This window comes from Harpia harpyja, chromosome 16 (genome assembly GCF_026419915.1).
Source record: "Harpia harpyja isolate bHarHar1 chromosome 16, bHarHar1 primary haplotype, whole genome shotgun sequence".
Taxonomy (NCBI): Eukaryota; Metazoa; Chordata; class Aves; order Accipitriformes; family Accipitridae; genus Harpia; species Harpia harpyja.
In genome coordinates, this window is record NC_068955.1 from 18,393,382 (window position 1) to 18,410,592 (window position 17,211).

At 35.9% G+C, this 17,211-nt stretch overlaps 1 protein-coding gene across 11 annotated transcripts in view; it reads left to right on the forward strand.

The window, feature by feature from the left end:
• The window catches only part of PLEKHA7 (pleckstrin homology domain containing A7), a 168,740-nt gene extending 153,196 nt beyond the window's left edge, over nucleotides 1-15,544 (forward strand). For 10 of the 11 annotated variants that reach the window (XM_052810846.1, XM_052810847.1, XM_052810850.1 and 7 more), the window contains 9 exons: nucleotides 568-756; nucleotides 1,012-1,129; nucleotides 1,984-2,063; nucleotides 2,463-2,663; nucleotides 5,765-5,917; nucleotides 8,431-8,564; nucleotides 9,408-9,550; nucleotides 12,795-12,903; nucleotides 14,635-15,544. In XM_052810846.1, the coding sequence (XP_052666806.1) occupies nucleotides 568-756; nucleotides 1,012-1,129; nucleotides 1,984-2,063; nucleotides 2,463-2,663; nucleotides 5,765-5,917; nucleotides 8,431-8,564; nucleotides 9,408-9,550; nucleotides 12,795-12,892 (1,116 nt within the window). In that variant the 3' untranslated portion in view covers nucleotides 12,893-12,903; nucleotides 14,635-15,544. The remainder of the gene's footprint in view (nucleotides 1-567; nucleotides 757-1,011; nucleotides 1,130-1,983; nucleotides 2,064-2,462; nucleotides 2,664-5,764; nucleotides 5,918-8,430; nucleotides 8,565-9,407; nucleotides 9,551-12,794; nucleotides 12,904-14,634) is intronic. The other variant, XM_052810849.1, reaches the window with a different exon arrangement.
• Nucleotides 15,545-17,211: the final 1,667 nt, after the last annotated feature.

Consider the following 17,211-nt stretch of genomic DNA (forward strand, 5'->3'; position numbering starts at 1 on the left):
TGTGACGTCCCATCTAGTATAGGAACTGGGGGGAGTGGGTGCGGGGGATCGCTGCTCGGGGACTAACTGGGTGTCAATCGGCGGGTGGTGAGCAACTGCACTACGCATCATTTGTACGTTCCAATCCTTTTATTATTACTGTTGTCATTTTATTAGTGTTATCATTATCATTATTAGTTTCTTCTTTTCTGTTCTATTAAACCATTCTTATCTCAACCCATGAGTTTTACTTCTTTTCCTGATTTTCTCCCCCATCCCACTGGGTGGGGGGGGAGTGAGTGAGCGGCTGCATGGTGCTTAGTTGCTGGCTGGGGTTAAACCACGACATAGCCATATACTGTTTTAGAACATACCAATGCAGAGCCTTCCTTGGTAAAGCTTTGTGGTTGATTAGTTGTTTGCTTTCTTGGGTCTTGTTTGGTTTCTAAAGCCTCAAGCTCCTGGTGTGGACAGAGGAGAGCATGCCAGGGCAGTTGCAAATAACTCGTATAATGTAATGAACGTCCAGTCGGTTTATGCCAGACTGTTTTCAGAGTTTGCCAAATAGGTGTGCTTTCCTGTTACCAGGATGATGAAGCACCGCCCAGACCTCCTCTCCCTCAGTTGTACAGTCCTGATGATCAGCCACCAGCTGTTCCACCTCTCCCGAGAGAAGCCACTGTCATCAGACACACATCAGTGCGGGGCCTGAAACGTCAGTCAGATGAAAGAAAGAGAGACCGAGAACTCGGACAGTATGTAAATGGAGATTATAGGGTGAGCACTCATACACCTATACACCTGCACTTTACAGATATGTGAACCTATAATAAAAGATATTATTGTCTGTAAAATATATGGATCTCTAGGTCTTGTAATAAGGAGAGAGAGTAACAGCAGGGAGAGATCTATGCCTTATAATGGTGGAGAGAGATCTAGTAATCCAGAAACAAAGCTTTAGGATTTGTTTTAAGATTATTAAGACTTGCTGTCCATGATTTCATTTGAGCTGATGAGTATTTTTCCATATAGGTGGAACTGCGTTCATACATGAGTGAACCAGAACTAGCAATGATAGGTGGTGACCTCAGCCAACCTTCCAGTGGTTTAATAAGCTCTGACAGTGGATACCAGACATTACCTACCCGTGGTAAGCCAGGAATTTATGTAGTTGATTTTTAGCAGTGCTGTCTGTATAAGAGCTTTTCTCTCCTAGGATTTTCTGGAGTTTGTCTTTATCATCAGATCATTATTTTTAGATTAACTATACAATGCTGTGAAAGTCTAGAGATTTTGTGCATTTTAATGGTGCCGTTAGAGACAACCAGCCTTTTGCAAAGCAACTTCATAAATACTGCTTAAAAAAAACAGCAAAACATGAAATTAGCTAGTAGAATGTCTCCTATATTCAGAGTTATTTTTCCTCATAATTTCTGTGTGATCTTTTACAAACTCAGGTTTTTTTTTAAACACTTACATTACCATTGAAATGAAAGTGATAAAGAATATAATACCCCCAAACACTACATGTGACTTGACACTCCATCCCCACTGTGCTACAGTCCTGCAAGTGTTTCACAAATGAGGATAGAGAGAATATTTGGGGAAGAGCAATTAATTTCTTAGCTATTCTCTTCTTATTTCTTCGCTTTCTAACTGTGAATGTTAAGGTTTGATTTTCTTCATAGATGTGATGATTATTTGTACAGCTTATCTACTGTTGCACAGCTGAGTTCACCCCATACCCCATACCTCATTTAATATAAGCTTCTAAATTATTGTAGATCCTTCTGAATTTTGATCAATAGTGACCTGAAACACATTACTTCTGGCTGAAATGAAATTTCATGCCTCTCATGATCTCCGGAACTGCAAAATGTGAAATGTGGGCTAAAACAGTAACCAAAATGTCATAGAAAAAGCAAGATAATTTAGAAAATATCTGACAGTTGTCTTCATTTTGCCTGTCACTTGTTTTAAACCATTCTCTTTTTCCTTATAAAGGTTTATCTGGATCAACTTCCAGATTGCACCAATCATCTACCATTTCATCATATGCAACACTTCGAAGGGATAGGTCCAAGGTAAGTTTTAAGTGAACATCTGAAGGCATATGTCTGAACTGTTCAAAACATTTAAGCCCAGAATATATTTTGCATACCGGTAAGTGGGATTGTAGTAGCATGGGAGAGGACCAACACCTGTGACCTAATAAAATCTCCAATTTTTCACTTTTTTAAATGAATTGGGAAGCAGACAGACAACTTAATGCGTTTGAAATAGATCTATGAAACAAGGTTTAGAACCAAAAATCAGCACTACTAATACAAAATATAGAGTTGAAATATACACATTAATGCAAAAATAATAGAACAAAATCTTGTTAATTTAGTAATAAGGTAGCATAAAGAATTTATTTTTTGTGTACTTCTTATAAAGTATTAATTACAAAATGTGTTTTGTGTGCCTTGTGACTTCTACAGGAGAGACCAAAGAGTGCCTTGGAACGTTTATACTCTGGAGACCACCAAAGAGGCAAGATGAGTGCAGAGGAACAACTAGAAAGAATGAAGCGACATCAGAAGGCATTAGTTCGTGAACGCAAGAGAACTCTTAGCCAAGGAGAAAGGCAGTCTGTTTCATCTCGGTCTTTCATCAGACCCATTTCTGCAGACATAGGCTCAGTATGTTAGATATGCCTTAAAAGGACTAAACTAAAAATATCTTTGGATTTTTTTTTTTTCCTAGCAAGCACTTTCACTTGAGTGTGTGTGATGCTTCTAGTCTAGTTAAATTAGTGTTATACAGTATAAAATGAGTTCAGAGAGTGTGAGTAACAGATGATCTTTTTTTACTAGTAGCTATAGTATATATGGCAGGTTCAGCAGGTAAGTTGGTCAGAGGTTAGTGTGCTGAGTGGAGGTGTGAGTATATTGGAGTGATTTCAGAGACTTGATTGTTTTTTATTGGAATTGTATTTAGAAAGTGTAAGAAGCTTGTACGGTTTTAAAACTGCTTCATAATGGAATGGGCCTTTTAGAATGTTCTTATTCACCATGGGTATTTTTCTTTTTAATTTATAAATTAGACTGCAAGATAGTCGTGGTAATATCAGACCAAGGTGGTGGTTGTTTTTTTAAAGAGATGATGAGTGGATAATCAGTTTTAAAATCTAATCATGCTGATTAGAAATTTATGTAAGAGCTAATGTGTTTTAATTGATAAATTCTTCTTTAAAGCTTAAAATGTAGAATATTCTAATAAGGCTCAAATTTAAGCTGCTGAAGAAAAGGATTTTTGTTGCATTCTGAGATTAAATGCTGTACAGATGATAAGTTTGTAATGATACATTTTGGATACTAACCAAAGCAATTCTAATTGGTGAAGTTACCCAGTCACTCACTTGGTGCTAAACCAAGATTGTACTGTAATTGCACTTATGCTGTGGTCTTTTAATTTATTTTTTATTTGGTCCAGTAGAGCTTTAGAATGATCACCTTGTTTTACCTAATTCATTGCACAAGATCTCTTGCTTTTAGATCCGTCACTCATCATACCTAATGCCTCTTTTTTTTTGTTGTTTGCTTGTTTTTAATTTGCAGAATTTTGTAGTTATTTTAAAATTTCTAACTGGACTACTCAATTTTTACCAGGCTTAATTGCATTTAGTACATGTGTGTCAATTGCTAGCATTAAAAAAACCCTGTAATATTTAGCCTTTCATTCCCACTGTTCAGTAGCACTAATTTACAGCCAGTTATTTGTATTTACTTGCCCAGTAAATACGAGTGCACTACTTGGAGACATTAATCTATTTTGTCTTCTGGTTTGCAATCACAAATTTATTAAAGATAGTGCATAATATTTGGGAACTGTAGAACTATAGTATCACTGTTATTTTCATATTATAATTAGAAGTAAATCTGAGCTTATGCTTCCTGACTCGCATAACATACACAAGCCAAATTTAAACATTTTCATAACACTCCTTATTAACATTTGTGGCAAACACTTTATCTATAAAGTTGGGTGCCATCTTGGTCTTTTTCTTGCTGTAAAGAATTAAAATAGAATCTTTCAGCCCTAGCAATGTTTTGTAGAGATCATCTCTTGTACCTATAGGGCTTCGATACGCAAAAAGCATGTTTGATAGCACAATTACTTACAGCATTACAATTATTTAGCAGCCAAAATGGCAAACAGTTAAATGTATAATTGAAGTGCTGCTCAGTATGTAACATTTGCTTTAAACATACATTGTATGTGTAACTCTAATTTTTAATCGGTCAGCTCTTAAGTGTAGTATGACATTTTAAGTATTGATCTCAGTACATGAATTCATTTGTTATATACAATGCCTTTTTAATGTAAAAGTCGCAACATCAAAGCCAATAAAAATACTGCTTCGTAAGAATGGTTTGATGTTTTTCTTACCTATATATAACTTGAAAATGAAACTGTGTATTTAAAATATACTATGTCAATCAGGCCTGGTTCGAATATGAGTAGAAGAATGAGTTTGGAATACTCGTATGAGAAAACTTTTTTTTTTTTTTCTCTCTTGAATTCTGTAAAGAAACATCTTAATTTTTGAGATATAATGCCTTTTAGCTATTTAACTTTTTTAATATACATGGAAGATAGGTATCTTCTGAGTGAATATTGAGAGCTTGTGCATGAATAGGTTTCAATTAGATTGATTGATGCAAGTAGCATAATGAAGTCTAAGGACTTCAGATGGAGTTCAAATTTCAACCAAAACAAGCTAAAGATTTGTAACAGAAATACTGGAGATATTTTTAAGAAACATATAATGGCACGTTCTCCTATTGATACACTCAAATGCTTGAGGAGATAATTTTGTTGTTGTTGTTCTTTTTATCCCTTCTCTTTCCCACTGCTTTTAATATCGTGTTTCAACTCTGTATGGTAAAGTTGCTGAGATCTGCTGGATGGAATGATGCTGCAACTGAATTTAGTATTTTGAACAAAGAAGTGTTGGTAGTTTTTTTTTAAGCGTGAGTTTATATGCAGCTGTATTGTGTGTAGTTGTGAAGGAGCTACTATGCAATGATTTGGGAACTCTAAATTATGCTGCTTAATTTAAATACATTCTGAATTTATTACTGCTAAATATTTACCTTGTAAAGACAGAATGTGAAAGATTTTTTTATCTTTGCAGGTAGCTAGATACTGCTTTTACTAAAGTCAGAAGAGTTTAGAAGTTACTAAATTATTATTTTTGAATTCAAGACAAGTTAGTGTTAGTTCATAAAATATTATTAGCTTTAAACACTAGATATTATTCTAAAAAGATACATAAAATTTTCAAGTTGCAGTTCTCAACTTGCATTATAAATACCCTTTCAGTGTGGTGATTCAAAATCACACAGCACTGCTTGGTTAGAATGCCTAAGATTAATTAGTCTGTCAGTCTGTAGACTCACATTGACATCTGTGCTTCCAAAGGTGTTTGTGTGTAGCTAGTTCCATGTTAATCAAAATATGTGAAATGGTGATTAATACATTTGTTAGAATTTAGTACTGCTCAACGTTATCTGTAAAATTAAACAATACTCCAAAATCCACGCAGCACAGCTAGAGATCAACTCTCCCAACCATATGTTCCAAAAAACACAGTTGTATTTTCTTTTTCTTGTCAGTTAAGGGGTTTGCTCTGTGGATTCTTTCAGCAATATAGCATTTGCAGCAGTAATGTACATTGCTAAATGATGAGTTTGGCAGTATGGTTGAATGCTGTTAATTGTTTTGTATCTATTACCAGTGGAAACGAGAGCAAGAATTTGATTTGCAGTTACTTGAGAGGGCAATTCGTGGAGAAGACAAGGATGAAAATGAATGGTTAAAAGTTCAGCCCGTAGCAGTGACAGAGACAGACCTGGAGCCTCAAGACTATGATTTAGATATCAGCAGAGAGGTAACACTCATCATTTTTTGCCTCCTATTCTGTGCCCCAAAATATTAACCTTTCTAACTTTTAGGTAGTGAATTCTCATCTTTTCTTTCAAAAGCTAGCTGGAAGTTTGAACTAAAAGGAGTCTTTTGGGTATCGAAAATTTATGGCCTGGTACTTAGAATCTCCCTAAGGTTCATGTTCGTATTGTGTTTTAGTGGAGAGAAGAAATTGAAAGGCTGGCTCTACTGTTCGAAATATATATCTTAGGCTTTCTAGAAGAAAAAGTGATTTAAGTTAGGGAATATTATATAAATTGGGAGAAAAAGATGGGATGACAACATCAAGAGTATTTGAAAATAAGAAACAGCAATGAAGGAAAAGTTAGTTCCCCAGAGCTACCTTAGTCTTCATTTTGACTGGCAAAACATGGTAGGGAAGAGGGAGCACTGCTTTATTCTGGTCAGAACAGAGAACACCTTTCTGTCAGCTTTTCAAATGACTTGGTTGGTGTTTTGGGCATTAGAGCTTTTTTCAGCTCTAGTAGCCGAGTATATTTGTTTGAAATGCGATTGAGCCATCTGGTGGAAGGAAAAAATATAGCAAGTGGAAAGATTTGAGTAGATACTACACAATGTGTAAAACGCCATGGTTGATGGAAAAATCAGTAAAATTGTTAATGATAATTAGAGTAGTAAGCACTTCTACTCTTCTGAAAGCTGTTGGCAATGTATCATTTTGTATAGAGAGATATTTGTAAGAGGTTGAACCTGTGAGCCATTATCTGTTGATTTCTGTGAATTAATGTATCTTTCAATTAATCTTTGTATATTTTCTATGGAAAATGCAGTGCTCCTGTAAACTTCAGAAACAGAAAAAATACTTTCATTGTATTGCCTTTCCTTGTTGCACTCTGCTATTAAAATTTATTCCAGGAGGCCTCCAGGGCTACATGAATCACTTCATACATCCAAATTAGCACCTTAAGCCTAGGATAGGAAACATTTTTGCTTATAGGTATTTCTGTCCTGCTTTAGAGTAACTGAAGCAGGTCTGAAGCTCTGAATGTAAAGCTGCTTTCTCAGGTTACCCAGGTTGTCTTTTTCCATTTCACGTACCCATCCTCTTCATCGGGCAGGCACTTCTGTACCTGAGGTACTTCTGTGCCTCATAAGGAAATGTACTCAGTTGTGTCTTTAAGGCCAAGAAATCTGCTGTTCACATGATAACTGAGTTTGTTATTCTGGAAGTGGCAGGATGAGCTGATCTAGGTTAGTTATAGTATGGAGATAGATATATAAATTTTAAAAGAATTATATATATATATATATATATATATATATATATATAGCTACAGAGCTCCAGAGAGGAGTTGGATTTGAAAGTAAGGAAGTGTAGTGGAAAATGAGGATTTTTCAGGAAGCATTGGCCTTGGAGAAGGGCTGTATTGAATGCTTTGGGCCTATGATTGCCTGCGAATTACTGAGCTTAATCACTGGGGGTTAGGTCAGGCCACTTTGCATATGCCATTGAATTAGTGTGGACTAGGTTCAGTGGTGAAAAATTTAGGATTATTTGTATTTAAAAATTTCAATTTTGAAAACTCATCGCCTCATGAGTGTTTTAACTAAAATCCAAAGAGGAGAAGAAAAAATAGTTTCCCTTTTACTTATTTTTATTTATTCGTACATTCTTTATTTGTACTTTTCAAAAGCAGTCTGTTCTGTATAATAAGCATTAGTTTTCAAAGTCCATTTGTAAACTGAATTTTCATTGGGTGATTTAGATCTCTTACGTGGAACAAAGATTTCTCACAAAGAAACTGATCCTAACAAAAACTTGTTGCTAGCTTTTGTGTAATCATATTAGAATTTTCAATCTGCAGAATTGAGTGTATGCAACGTGTTGTTACAATTGCACAATGTTAGTGTATTTCTGGTTCAGTTCCCTAGACAACTTTTGAACACCTAGGATTTCAGATTTTATAGTCCAAGAGTTTCCTAAGATGATGACAAACTGTTGTGTTTCGGTTTTTTTTTTTTTCTCTGCTGTTCACAGAAGAAGATTATGCAGTCTCAAAAGAATGATACCCTAGATTAAAACTTTAGGCGATATTTCCTTTCAGTTGTAGGAAGTCCTCGCTGGCATGACATAAATATCATGACATTAAAATCTCAGGTTGTCCAGTCACTCTTGTAACGGTTGCTTCTTTTTACTGTAGCAGCTTTATGCAGAGTCCTACTTCGGGCTCTAAGCCTGAGCTGAAGGAAAGTTCCCTGTTGATTCTGATTTATTTTGTAATCCCCTTCAATATTTGCTTGATCTACCTTCTGAAGTACAAGGAATCAGAGGGAAAAGACACTATTAAAAGGGCATTGGCTCATATCCAGAGGGAGTGTTTAGCATCAGGTACATGTATTGACTGCGAAAACCCATGCTTTATTCTTTTCACTGTGTTCTCCCATTGAGGAGAATTTATCTTAATCTTTTTTTAAGTCTTTGTTATTAAAAACTTGATGCTTGCTTGCTTTCCACAGTTGTCAAAACCTGAGAAGGTTGCAATTCCAGAACGCTATGTTGAACTGGAGCCAGAAGAGCCTCTTTCTACAGAAGAACTGGCAGCAAGGCAGCGCAAAGCAGAAAAGATAAAGAATATTCTTACTAAATCAAGGTCAGTATTTTCTTTTTTTTGCAAATCTTATATAGACGCTGGTGTTGGACATTGGGAACTAACTTCATACAACAGTCCAATTCCTATTGAATTATCTAAGTATAACTTCTGGCTTTTAGAAAATGCACACGGAATTTTTGTAGTATGCTTAAACTCCTTTTTAAAACAGGGTAGAAGAGATAATGACAATTTTTTTATATGTCCATTTTCTTGTTAAGAGCATCCTAAAATAGTAGTAAGTCCTTACCAAGCAACTTGTAGTTGAGAGTGAGGAGGAAGGAAAGGCACAGATCTGGCCAAAAGCAGAAGAAAAGTCAGTGTGAGAGCAAGTTTCTGTTGTCTCCAGAGAGCTGGAGTTCTGAAAGAACACTTTTGGCTACTTGCAGCTAATGTAGAGTCAGCTGAAACATTCAGTTTCAAGAATTTGATTACCTCAAGTATCTCCTGTCTCTTTGGAAGACAATTAAAGAGGCTGTGCCTGAGGACCACCAGGTTATATGCCTTTTTCTCTGGGCATAACAAGAAATTTTATTAACAACTTCAAATAAATAGCATTTTTTGGTAGTGTTTTCATGTAAAGAGCATATTTACAACAAAGGACTTTCAGATGTACTTAAGGCTATACAGAAACTGTGACTGAATATGTAATGGCTGCATCATTTGTCTTTGTATGCTGTAGTCATTTGCATACAATATCTAACACTACTTTAAAGAATGTCAATAAAATACGGAGCTTGACAGATCAGATCTGAAAACTGCTGTATGGATTCAAGCTTGTTCTCATCTGCATGGTGGATTCTTTATGTTTGCAAATGTTAATGTTGTTTTGCACTTTCCCACTAGTATGCACAATCTACAGCCTACTGTTGCCCAGGACAAACACAACTCGGTTGATTTAGATTCACAGCTGCAAGAGCAGGAGCGCATCATTACCATATCATATGCTTTGGCTTCTGAAGCCTCTCAGAGGAGCAAGGAGGTAGCAGGTAATACTTAGTTATTTACAAAATAACAGCTATTTCTTCCCAGCTTCTCAAGTTGTGTGGGGTTGTTACTGAACTCCTGGCATAAGAGAGAGTTTTAGTCATTCATATTCAAAATAGTGAAAAGTGTGTATAGATAACAAATTTAGAGGGACCAAAGATTTACATTGTATATTTGGCCTCATATGGACAGGGTGAAGGGGACAAAAGAGTATGCTCAGTAAGTTCAGAGCCTGGAAACTTGCTCTTACTAATAGTACTAAAAAAATCAACATTTTCAATGAATTCCCTATAATTATATTAAATTAGGTATTTCTATATTCATTTTTTAAAAGTAAATTGTTCTGTGACTTAAAAAAAATCAAGATGAAGGCATTTTAAATTTTTTTTTTTTTAACAGAAAGATTCCCTGGTTTGGTGATTGAGATTAGAGTACAATCATTTGCAGCTTGAGCTGTATGACAACAGGCTGAAAAAGACATTGTAAAATGGGTATTGGCATGTTTCTGTCTGGTGACCAAGATTAGAGGTCAGAGCAAGACAGCTGTGCATGAATTCTGCTCGATGCCTGGAAATTAATAGATCCTTTGCAATATGTTACTAAAAGTGATAATTTCACTCTTGATTGCTTTATAGTTGAAATAAGTAAGAAATGTCAAGAGATTTGTATCACACAGTAATACATGCAGCAGCTATTCTAGCAAGTATCTGACTGGCCATTTATAACTGGCACAGTTCACTGTTCCAGTGGAGAATGGAAATAATGGGAGCTTCAACTATGATGGAGAAAAAATATGCACATTTCTCATCTGAAGTTGTCAGTTTAAACTTACGGCACTTGCCAGAGAAGCCCTTAAGACCTTCCCATTAAAGACAGATTATTCCAATATCCAGACGCGTAACATGCATCTGCAGTAACAGACTGTTGATTGAATGTGGCTGTATACTCACAGATGCCATGGCAGCTAAACCTGAGGGGAATGTGATTTTGAGGGGATGGAGTACATTTTCAAGATATGAATCTTGAGACTTCGGAGAGGTTCTGTGGATAATTCAACTGACTGGGAGGGATAAAATAACTCACTGAGGAGGCTAGATGTTATAAAAACCAAAACAAACAAAAAACCCCCAGAACTGTAAAATCTTGGGAGCATTTCAGGAATAGGAATAATCTTTTGGACCTTCAGGCATCTGTGTGTCAAAATGCCTTCTCCACAGGCAGTCTGGTCCCAGTTCTAGTAACCGGGTCCTTGTAGCAGTGACTCGCACACTTTGGGTATGGAGTGGGACTTTGTGTTTCATGAGGTACAAGCCAATGCAGCATTTTGCCACATGAGTTCTAGCTTCTTCTGGGAAAAGGTAGCGCTGAAGCTAGGATCAACCAAGATGAATGCAGCCCATACTTGAAATTATTCCTCTGTGTCAGTACAACAAGAGCAGAGTGCCTGCCGTACTAAACAGTCTTCATGTGGCCAGTTAACTTACTTCTGGGTGCGCGTGTAGTTGCAGTAACTGTACAGTACTGAAATATGTTTGATCTTTTTATGTTGTAGAGTGAATGTAGTAGCTATGTTTTCATTACTATGGTTTTTTGGTTTATATTTTAATTTTTTTATTGTCATTATTTCAAAAGTGTGATCACCACATATTCTTTAGTATATGTAACCACAGAAATCTTCTTAATTCTTTAGTTCTCCCCAAAGAGGGAATTAAAATGTGTATTGGCACTGAAACGTTTAAATGCTGCTTGAAGAAATTTGCAGTCAGTTGTGAGATGATTTTTAATTTAATTTTCTTTGTGAAGTATAGCAGCTAGCTCTTTTGTCTTTCAGACACTTAAGAAAACCTAACATAGCGGCCAAGAACTAGATTCTTTAAGGAAGCCCAAACCTTTATGTCCGTGCACAGATTTCCTTGCCACACTTGTATCTCAAATACTCACTTCTTGTAACATGTCTTAATTTGATTTCAGTTATTACTTACTCCTTTAAAAACAAACACCTTTCAAGGAATTCTAAAAAAAGCCAGAGTGGTTTGGTTGTGATAGAAAATATACAAACCATAAAAGGAGTTCAGGTTTTTTAGTTATGGCCTATCTTCTGATGATCTAAAGTGATTAAAAAGAAAAGCATTTGATGCTTTGCACAGCTGATTGTACATTCTCATTTATTCTGATTTTACAGATTCCTTCACATTCTTATTTTTGTAGTTTGATTTTTAAAGTATGGGTTGTCATTTGCTCCTTGTTGAGAAAGTAGACCATCTCTGAAAATCCAAACCTAAATATCTAGATTTTTTACAAAGATTTGCTTATGAAAAAGGCTGTGAAGCTTAACTTTTCCCATTTTTCAGGGGGAAGCAGTTAAGATATGGTAAGATGCTATGACAATATAAACCTTTTAAAATGTACATTTATCTAATTCTTGTAAAGCAGCATTTTAGAGTTCCTCTGTTCGTACTGAGAAATCAACCTTCTAAATGGAAATCATTACAAGAATCTGGAAAATGAAAATCAAATGCAGGAGTATCAGGAAGTAATTTCCGAAATTGTATGTTTTGGAATTAGGTTTACCTTTGGCCCTCCAAAATGTAAAAGTAGAATTTAAGACTGAGTTTCAATCTCTTTAGTTTTATGATTATTGTCTTCCAATACTATACCATTACTCTGTTTTATAAACAAGGATAGTTTTAATCATTGTATTCTTTATCCTGAAGTTTCAAGCTGAGATCTGAAAATGTATTTACTATATCATGCACTGTACTAAGCAAATTGTTATATGCATATGTAATTTGGGGGGGTGATTTTTCTATATATTATATTTGTTTCTGCTCATTGGCATGTAACAAAGGAAATGTTGAAAACCTGTACAACTGCAGTGAAATCTTGAACTCAAATTAGCAAATATAGGTGCTATTCCAGAGCTGCAGTTTTAAAAGCAGGGCTGGACTAGAGTATATCAGCACTGTATGCCTTAAAACGTTCCAGGGAAACTTCATCTTAAGATAGATTGTCCATATTCTCATCAAAACGGGCATGTTTATTTGCATAACTTATGCAACTAATAGGAAAAAAACAGGAGGTAGAAATTTTGTTGTTTAAATTGTGTTCCGTGTAACTAAAATAGTGTAACACCTCATGGCATTACTAATCAGGTTTCCTATTCATGTGATAGAAAATTAAGGTCACTCCGTTTTTAATATGAATGTTTGATTGTGCAGCCTAATTCCTGTATGTGATCCCTTCTAGCTCAGCAGTTGACCTATCCATCTAAAGCACCCTCACCTTCTGTACCACAGCCACCTCACTCCCCCTTAAGCAATGGATTTCACTACACATTTGTTTAAACACCTTAAAAGTAAGAACTAACTGCTCTCGGCATGTCTGATTTGCCATTGTACCTTTGCTGTGGCTTGCTGAATTTTAACATTTTTACTAAACATAGATTAGATCCAAATGAACGCATGCATCTATTTTCAGAAACCTTTTATTCTTGTAAATATTTCTTCTAATGAGCTAACATGTGGGCTAATAAAGTCTTCAAATAGCTGCTGTTGCTCTACAGATAAGATGCTTCCATAATCTTACTGTGGTGAAGGAAAGAGATATCTGTATTCTCGGTAGCATGGGGCCAGATTTTCAGCAGCGGTTTGTACTCCGGTGGCTAGTGTTGTGTACTCCTGTGGCTACCGTAGGGGTGCATAGGTATTTTTGCCTGCATGTGGGATATACCGTTGCTGCTCAAGAGAATCCAAAGTGCAAAGTTGTATAAGCAAGGGTTCATTTATGGGCTGGTATCTTACACATGAACTAACATCGGAGTCTTAATTGAGGTGAGCTGAAAATTTGGCCCTTTATAACTAATTCTACAATATTGTGTTTGACTTTTTCGTGCTTTTGTTGTCTTTGTCATTGAATCATGTTAACAGAAGACTTGATTTTTGTCTCTCATTAGGTTATTTTGCCATTTCAAGTATTAAAATTGTGAGAATTTCATTGTCCTTATAAAGAAATGTGTATCATCTTTTCCCAGTAGTATTTTCAGAGTTTTCTCTATTTGAAATAGGAAAACCTGTAAATATGATGATACTTGACTGCTAAGTGTGCCCCTAGTTAAGACGCTCGCCATGCTTCCATAGTTTCCTTTGAAATTGTTCTCACCTTTCTGATTTCCTTTGGCCTAATTTTATTGCCTGATGTTGGACAAAAAGATAAAACACAGATGACGTAGTAAAGAGGGTTAATTGAGTGAATAACTCAGATAGCATTAATCTTTAGATACCTTTGTTTTCATTGTCACTAATCTGAGTCAAATATCTGTACAAGAAATAAAAACCTAAATAAAAATGAGCACATACCAGAAAGGCCCAAACGGGCAGTGACCTGCCTTCTACAAGGCCTGTGAAAAATGGCAAATTTTGCATCAAGAAGTGTATAGACATTAGGAGCCTCTGCAGAGCTTGATGGAAATAGCTATTTGCTTTTCTGGTTCAGTTTATCTTTCTGAGAACCAGACTCCACCATCTTTGCTGTGTCTGAATAACATTTGACTCTACTATTATATCCAGGGATATGCTAATTGATTATCACTATCACGTGAGATCTTTACATGTGAATAGGGTACCCATGTGTGGCCTCAAGAACCCAGAAAAATAACTGTACGGTCCCAGGGTATTAGACTTCAGCAGGGGGCTTGGACCAGATGACCTTCAGAGGTCCCTTCCTACCCCAACCATTCTGTGATTCCAGACTGACTTAAAAACACGGGTATCACATGTCTATATAAATATACATACATACATGTGTATGTACAGACATATATTTACATCTGTATATACAAAAACCTACATTTTCTTCAGGAAAATTATCAAGAAAATAATTGCAATAACCAGCAACTTGCAGGAGACACAGGAGTTTGAGCATCAGTGGCATCATGAGATAATTGTTTGCTTAAAGTGTCTATATGAATTGTTCATAATGTCAAACTGCAGAAGGCTTTAATAAAAAAATGTTTCCTGAAAATGCTTACTGCTTGGCATTAGTGTACTCACTTTAATATTTAACCATGTTTTATTTTACTTCATGCTAGCCAAAGCAGTAAGTGAACACTGACGTAAGACTCAAAGCAAATCCCACCTTGTGATGCCGCATGGAAGAAAGAGGAGATTCTGTACCAGCTTTCTGTGAAGATACTCATCAGCTGATGACATGTTCTTCTGGAAATAGATTCAGAGAATAATGGGGGGATTTTCTATGAAAATGAAGAGAATTGCAAATAATTTTATTTTTACTTCAGTTTAGTTCAGACTTTTTATATGAATAAATGGCACTTTTAATAAACTCTGTAAAATACTGACAATGTATTTTTAGAACAATGTATTCTAGAATTTTTTTAAATCAAGGGCTGAATTATTTTAAGAGAAACTACTTGCATAGATGTTAAAAGATGCTGTTACTTCCCCCTCAGGCTCAGATGCACAATGTAAAGTTTCACGACAAAAATGTAAATTTGAACAAACCTAGGAGCGCATTCATATAGGGTATGGGTAGAGCTAACGCAAGTGAGAGGTTTGCTGAAAGGGTGTTTTGGATTGAATATGTTTGTAGATTTAATCACCCACCCTTTTGCCCATTAAATAATACATTGCCAGGAACTTTTAGCTTGAATTTCTAAATATCAGTAACCACTGTATAGCTGAAATTTTCCATGAAAGCCATAATGAAAGCCAGTTTTAACTCCCGTTTCCTTTTTTTGATCCCATATGAGTAACTTGCTGGTATCAGTACAAAGTATGCTAGGTTGCTCTTGACAACAGTAGTGCTGTGCCCTCAGTAACAGAGAGCCAACAAATTATACTTTTTTGAAAGTTGAGATGTGGAAGAAGAAAACTTTTAATTAAAATATGTGAAGTAAGCAATAAAAAAAGTAATAGGATATGTCATTTTACTAGTAAATATGTATTTTTCTTTTGTTTTTTTCAATAAACATTACAATATGATGTATTGACTAGTATTTATCTTGGAAACAGCAAAACTAATGTAATGTGGCATCTGCTAATTTCATATGTATGTTCACCTGGTGCTTAATTTTACCAAACTTTGAAATTCAGTGTTTTACTTATGTATAGGATAAAGGGTGAGGTAGTTACATAAGGAGAAAATAAGATTAAATTAATTGCTCCAATTGCTTTACTTGGGAAAAAAACTGCACGCATTGAATGCAAGCCATGCAAAAATTTCCCATTATGTAATTATTAGTTGAGTTAAGCTCTGGATGAGAAATGACTGAGAAATACTTCTGCAGTATCTTGTGAGACCACTAACTTGGTCATTTGCTGTATTCAAGTACTAGCTACAAAACCCTTGAAATCGACCTTCAAGTTTCAGACTTTAAGACAAATCATATTATATTAACAGTATAGTCAGAAATATTCTTAAAAGTATGTATTTAGCTAATGCAATCTATTTTACCTCAATACTGCCAGTATCAACTTCAAAACCTTTTGCCAAAATAATGATTTATTTTTGCCTTTATAAAAAGTTTTGAAAGCATAAATGAATATTTTGCGGGAAAACATTAATTTAAATAAAATGTAACAGTTTGGAAAATGGTATATGTACAGATTAAAATATTAACATAACTGCCTCCTATTGCCTCTGTCTTGTCTGCTCTCTTACCAGCATCCATGTGGTTGAAAATCCAGTCATTTGTGCTGTTACCACATTTTGCTCTTTGGTTCAAATCCCATTGAAGTTCCCCAGTTTTACACTTATTTCACTGGGATTTGGATCAGGTTCCCCCTACACCAAAGCTTCATTTTTATTTTCTTCCTTTTTTAGAAATGTTTCTTAGCATTTGATTAATTTATTCTTGAATAGAAAGCTTTTTCAGGGTGGTCCCCTAAACACAATGACTACAATACTGTCCTTTCTATCTCATAGATACATATGTTTGTCTGACACATTCTTAGCCCTTTAGTTTCTGGTGAAATAAAGTATCAAAAGTAACTTCAATTTAACAACAAACAAACAAAAAACCTGGAGGCATCCCATAGTAACATGTGCGCTGCATGGAAATAGGGTATCGACCAAAGAGAGGGTCGGTGGACAACCGGCAAAGCAGATGCCGGTAGCAGCTAACCAGCAGTGATTTACACTGCACAGTTCCCTCAATGACATCAGTTTGGTGGAGACCGGTGGAAATGTTTAATTCTTCTGGAACTTAATCTCTAGAACAAAATGTAAAGAAGCAGTTAGAAGTATTTCTGTGGCGTAGTGTTGACTCTGCGAACTCGAGAGCGAATATCTGAGACTGTGAGTACTTGACCTTTCGATGCATGCAGCAGAAATTCAGAGCCGAGCTGCTTATGACATGCCTGTCCTGTTTCTCAGGCACACAAAGGAGCCTTTGACGACATGTTTTGTGGTTCAGTGAAACTGCATTCTTTCTGCAGAAGCTTTGTTATGCAGGAGGGAAGGGTATGTGGCCATAATTGGTGGGTGAGGAGCACAGCCCATGGGATCTGGGACTGCAGCGGCCAGGGACTCCGAATTCCGTCTGCTGCCCTAGCGATGAAGGGAAAGGGGTGCAGGCACTTTGGCTCTGCAGGTTGTGGGAGGTGTTAATTTTCTTTCCTTTGATCGAACGCACAAAATCTGCTCATTC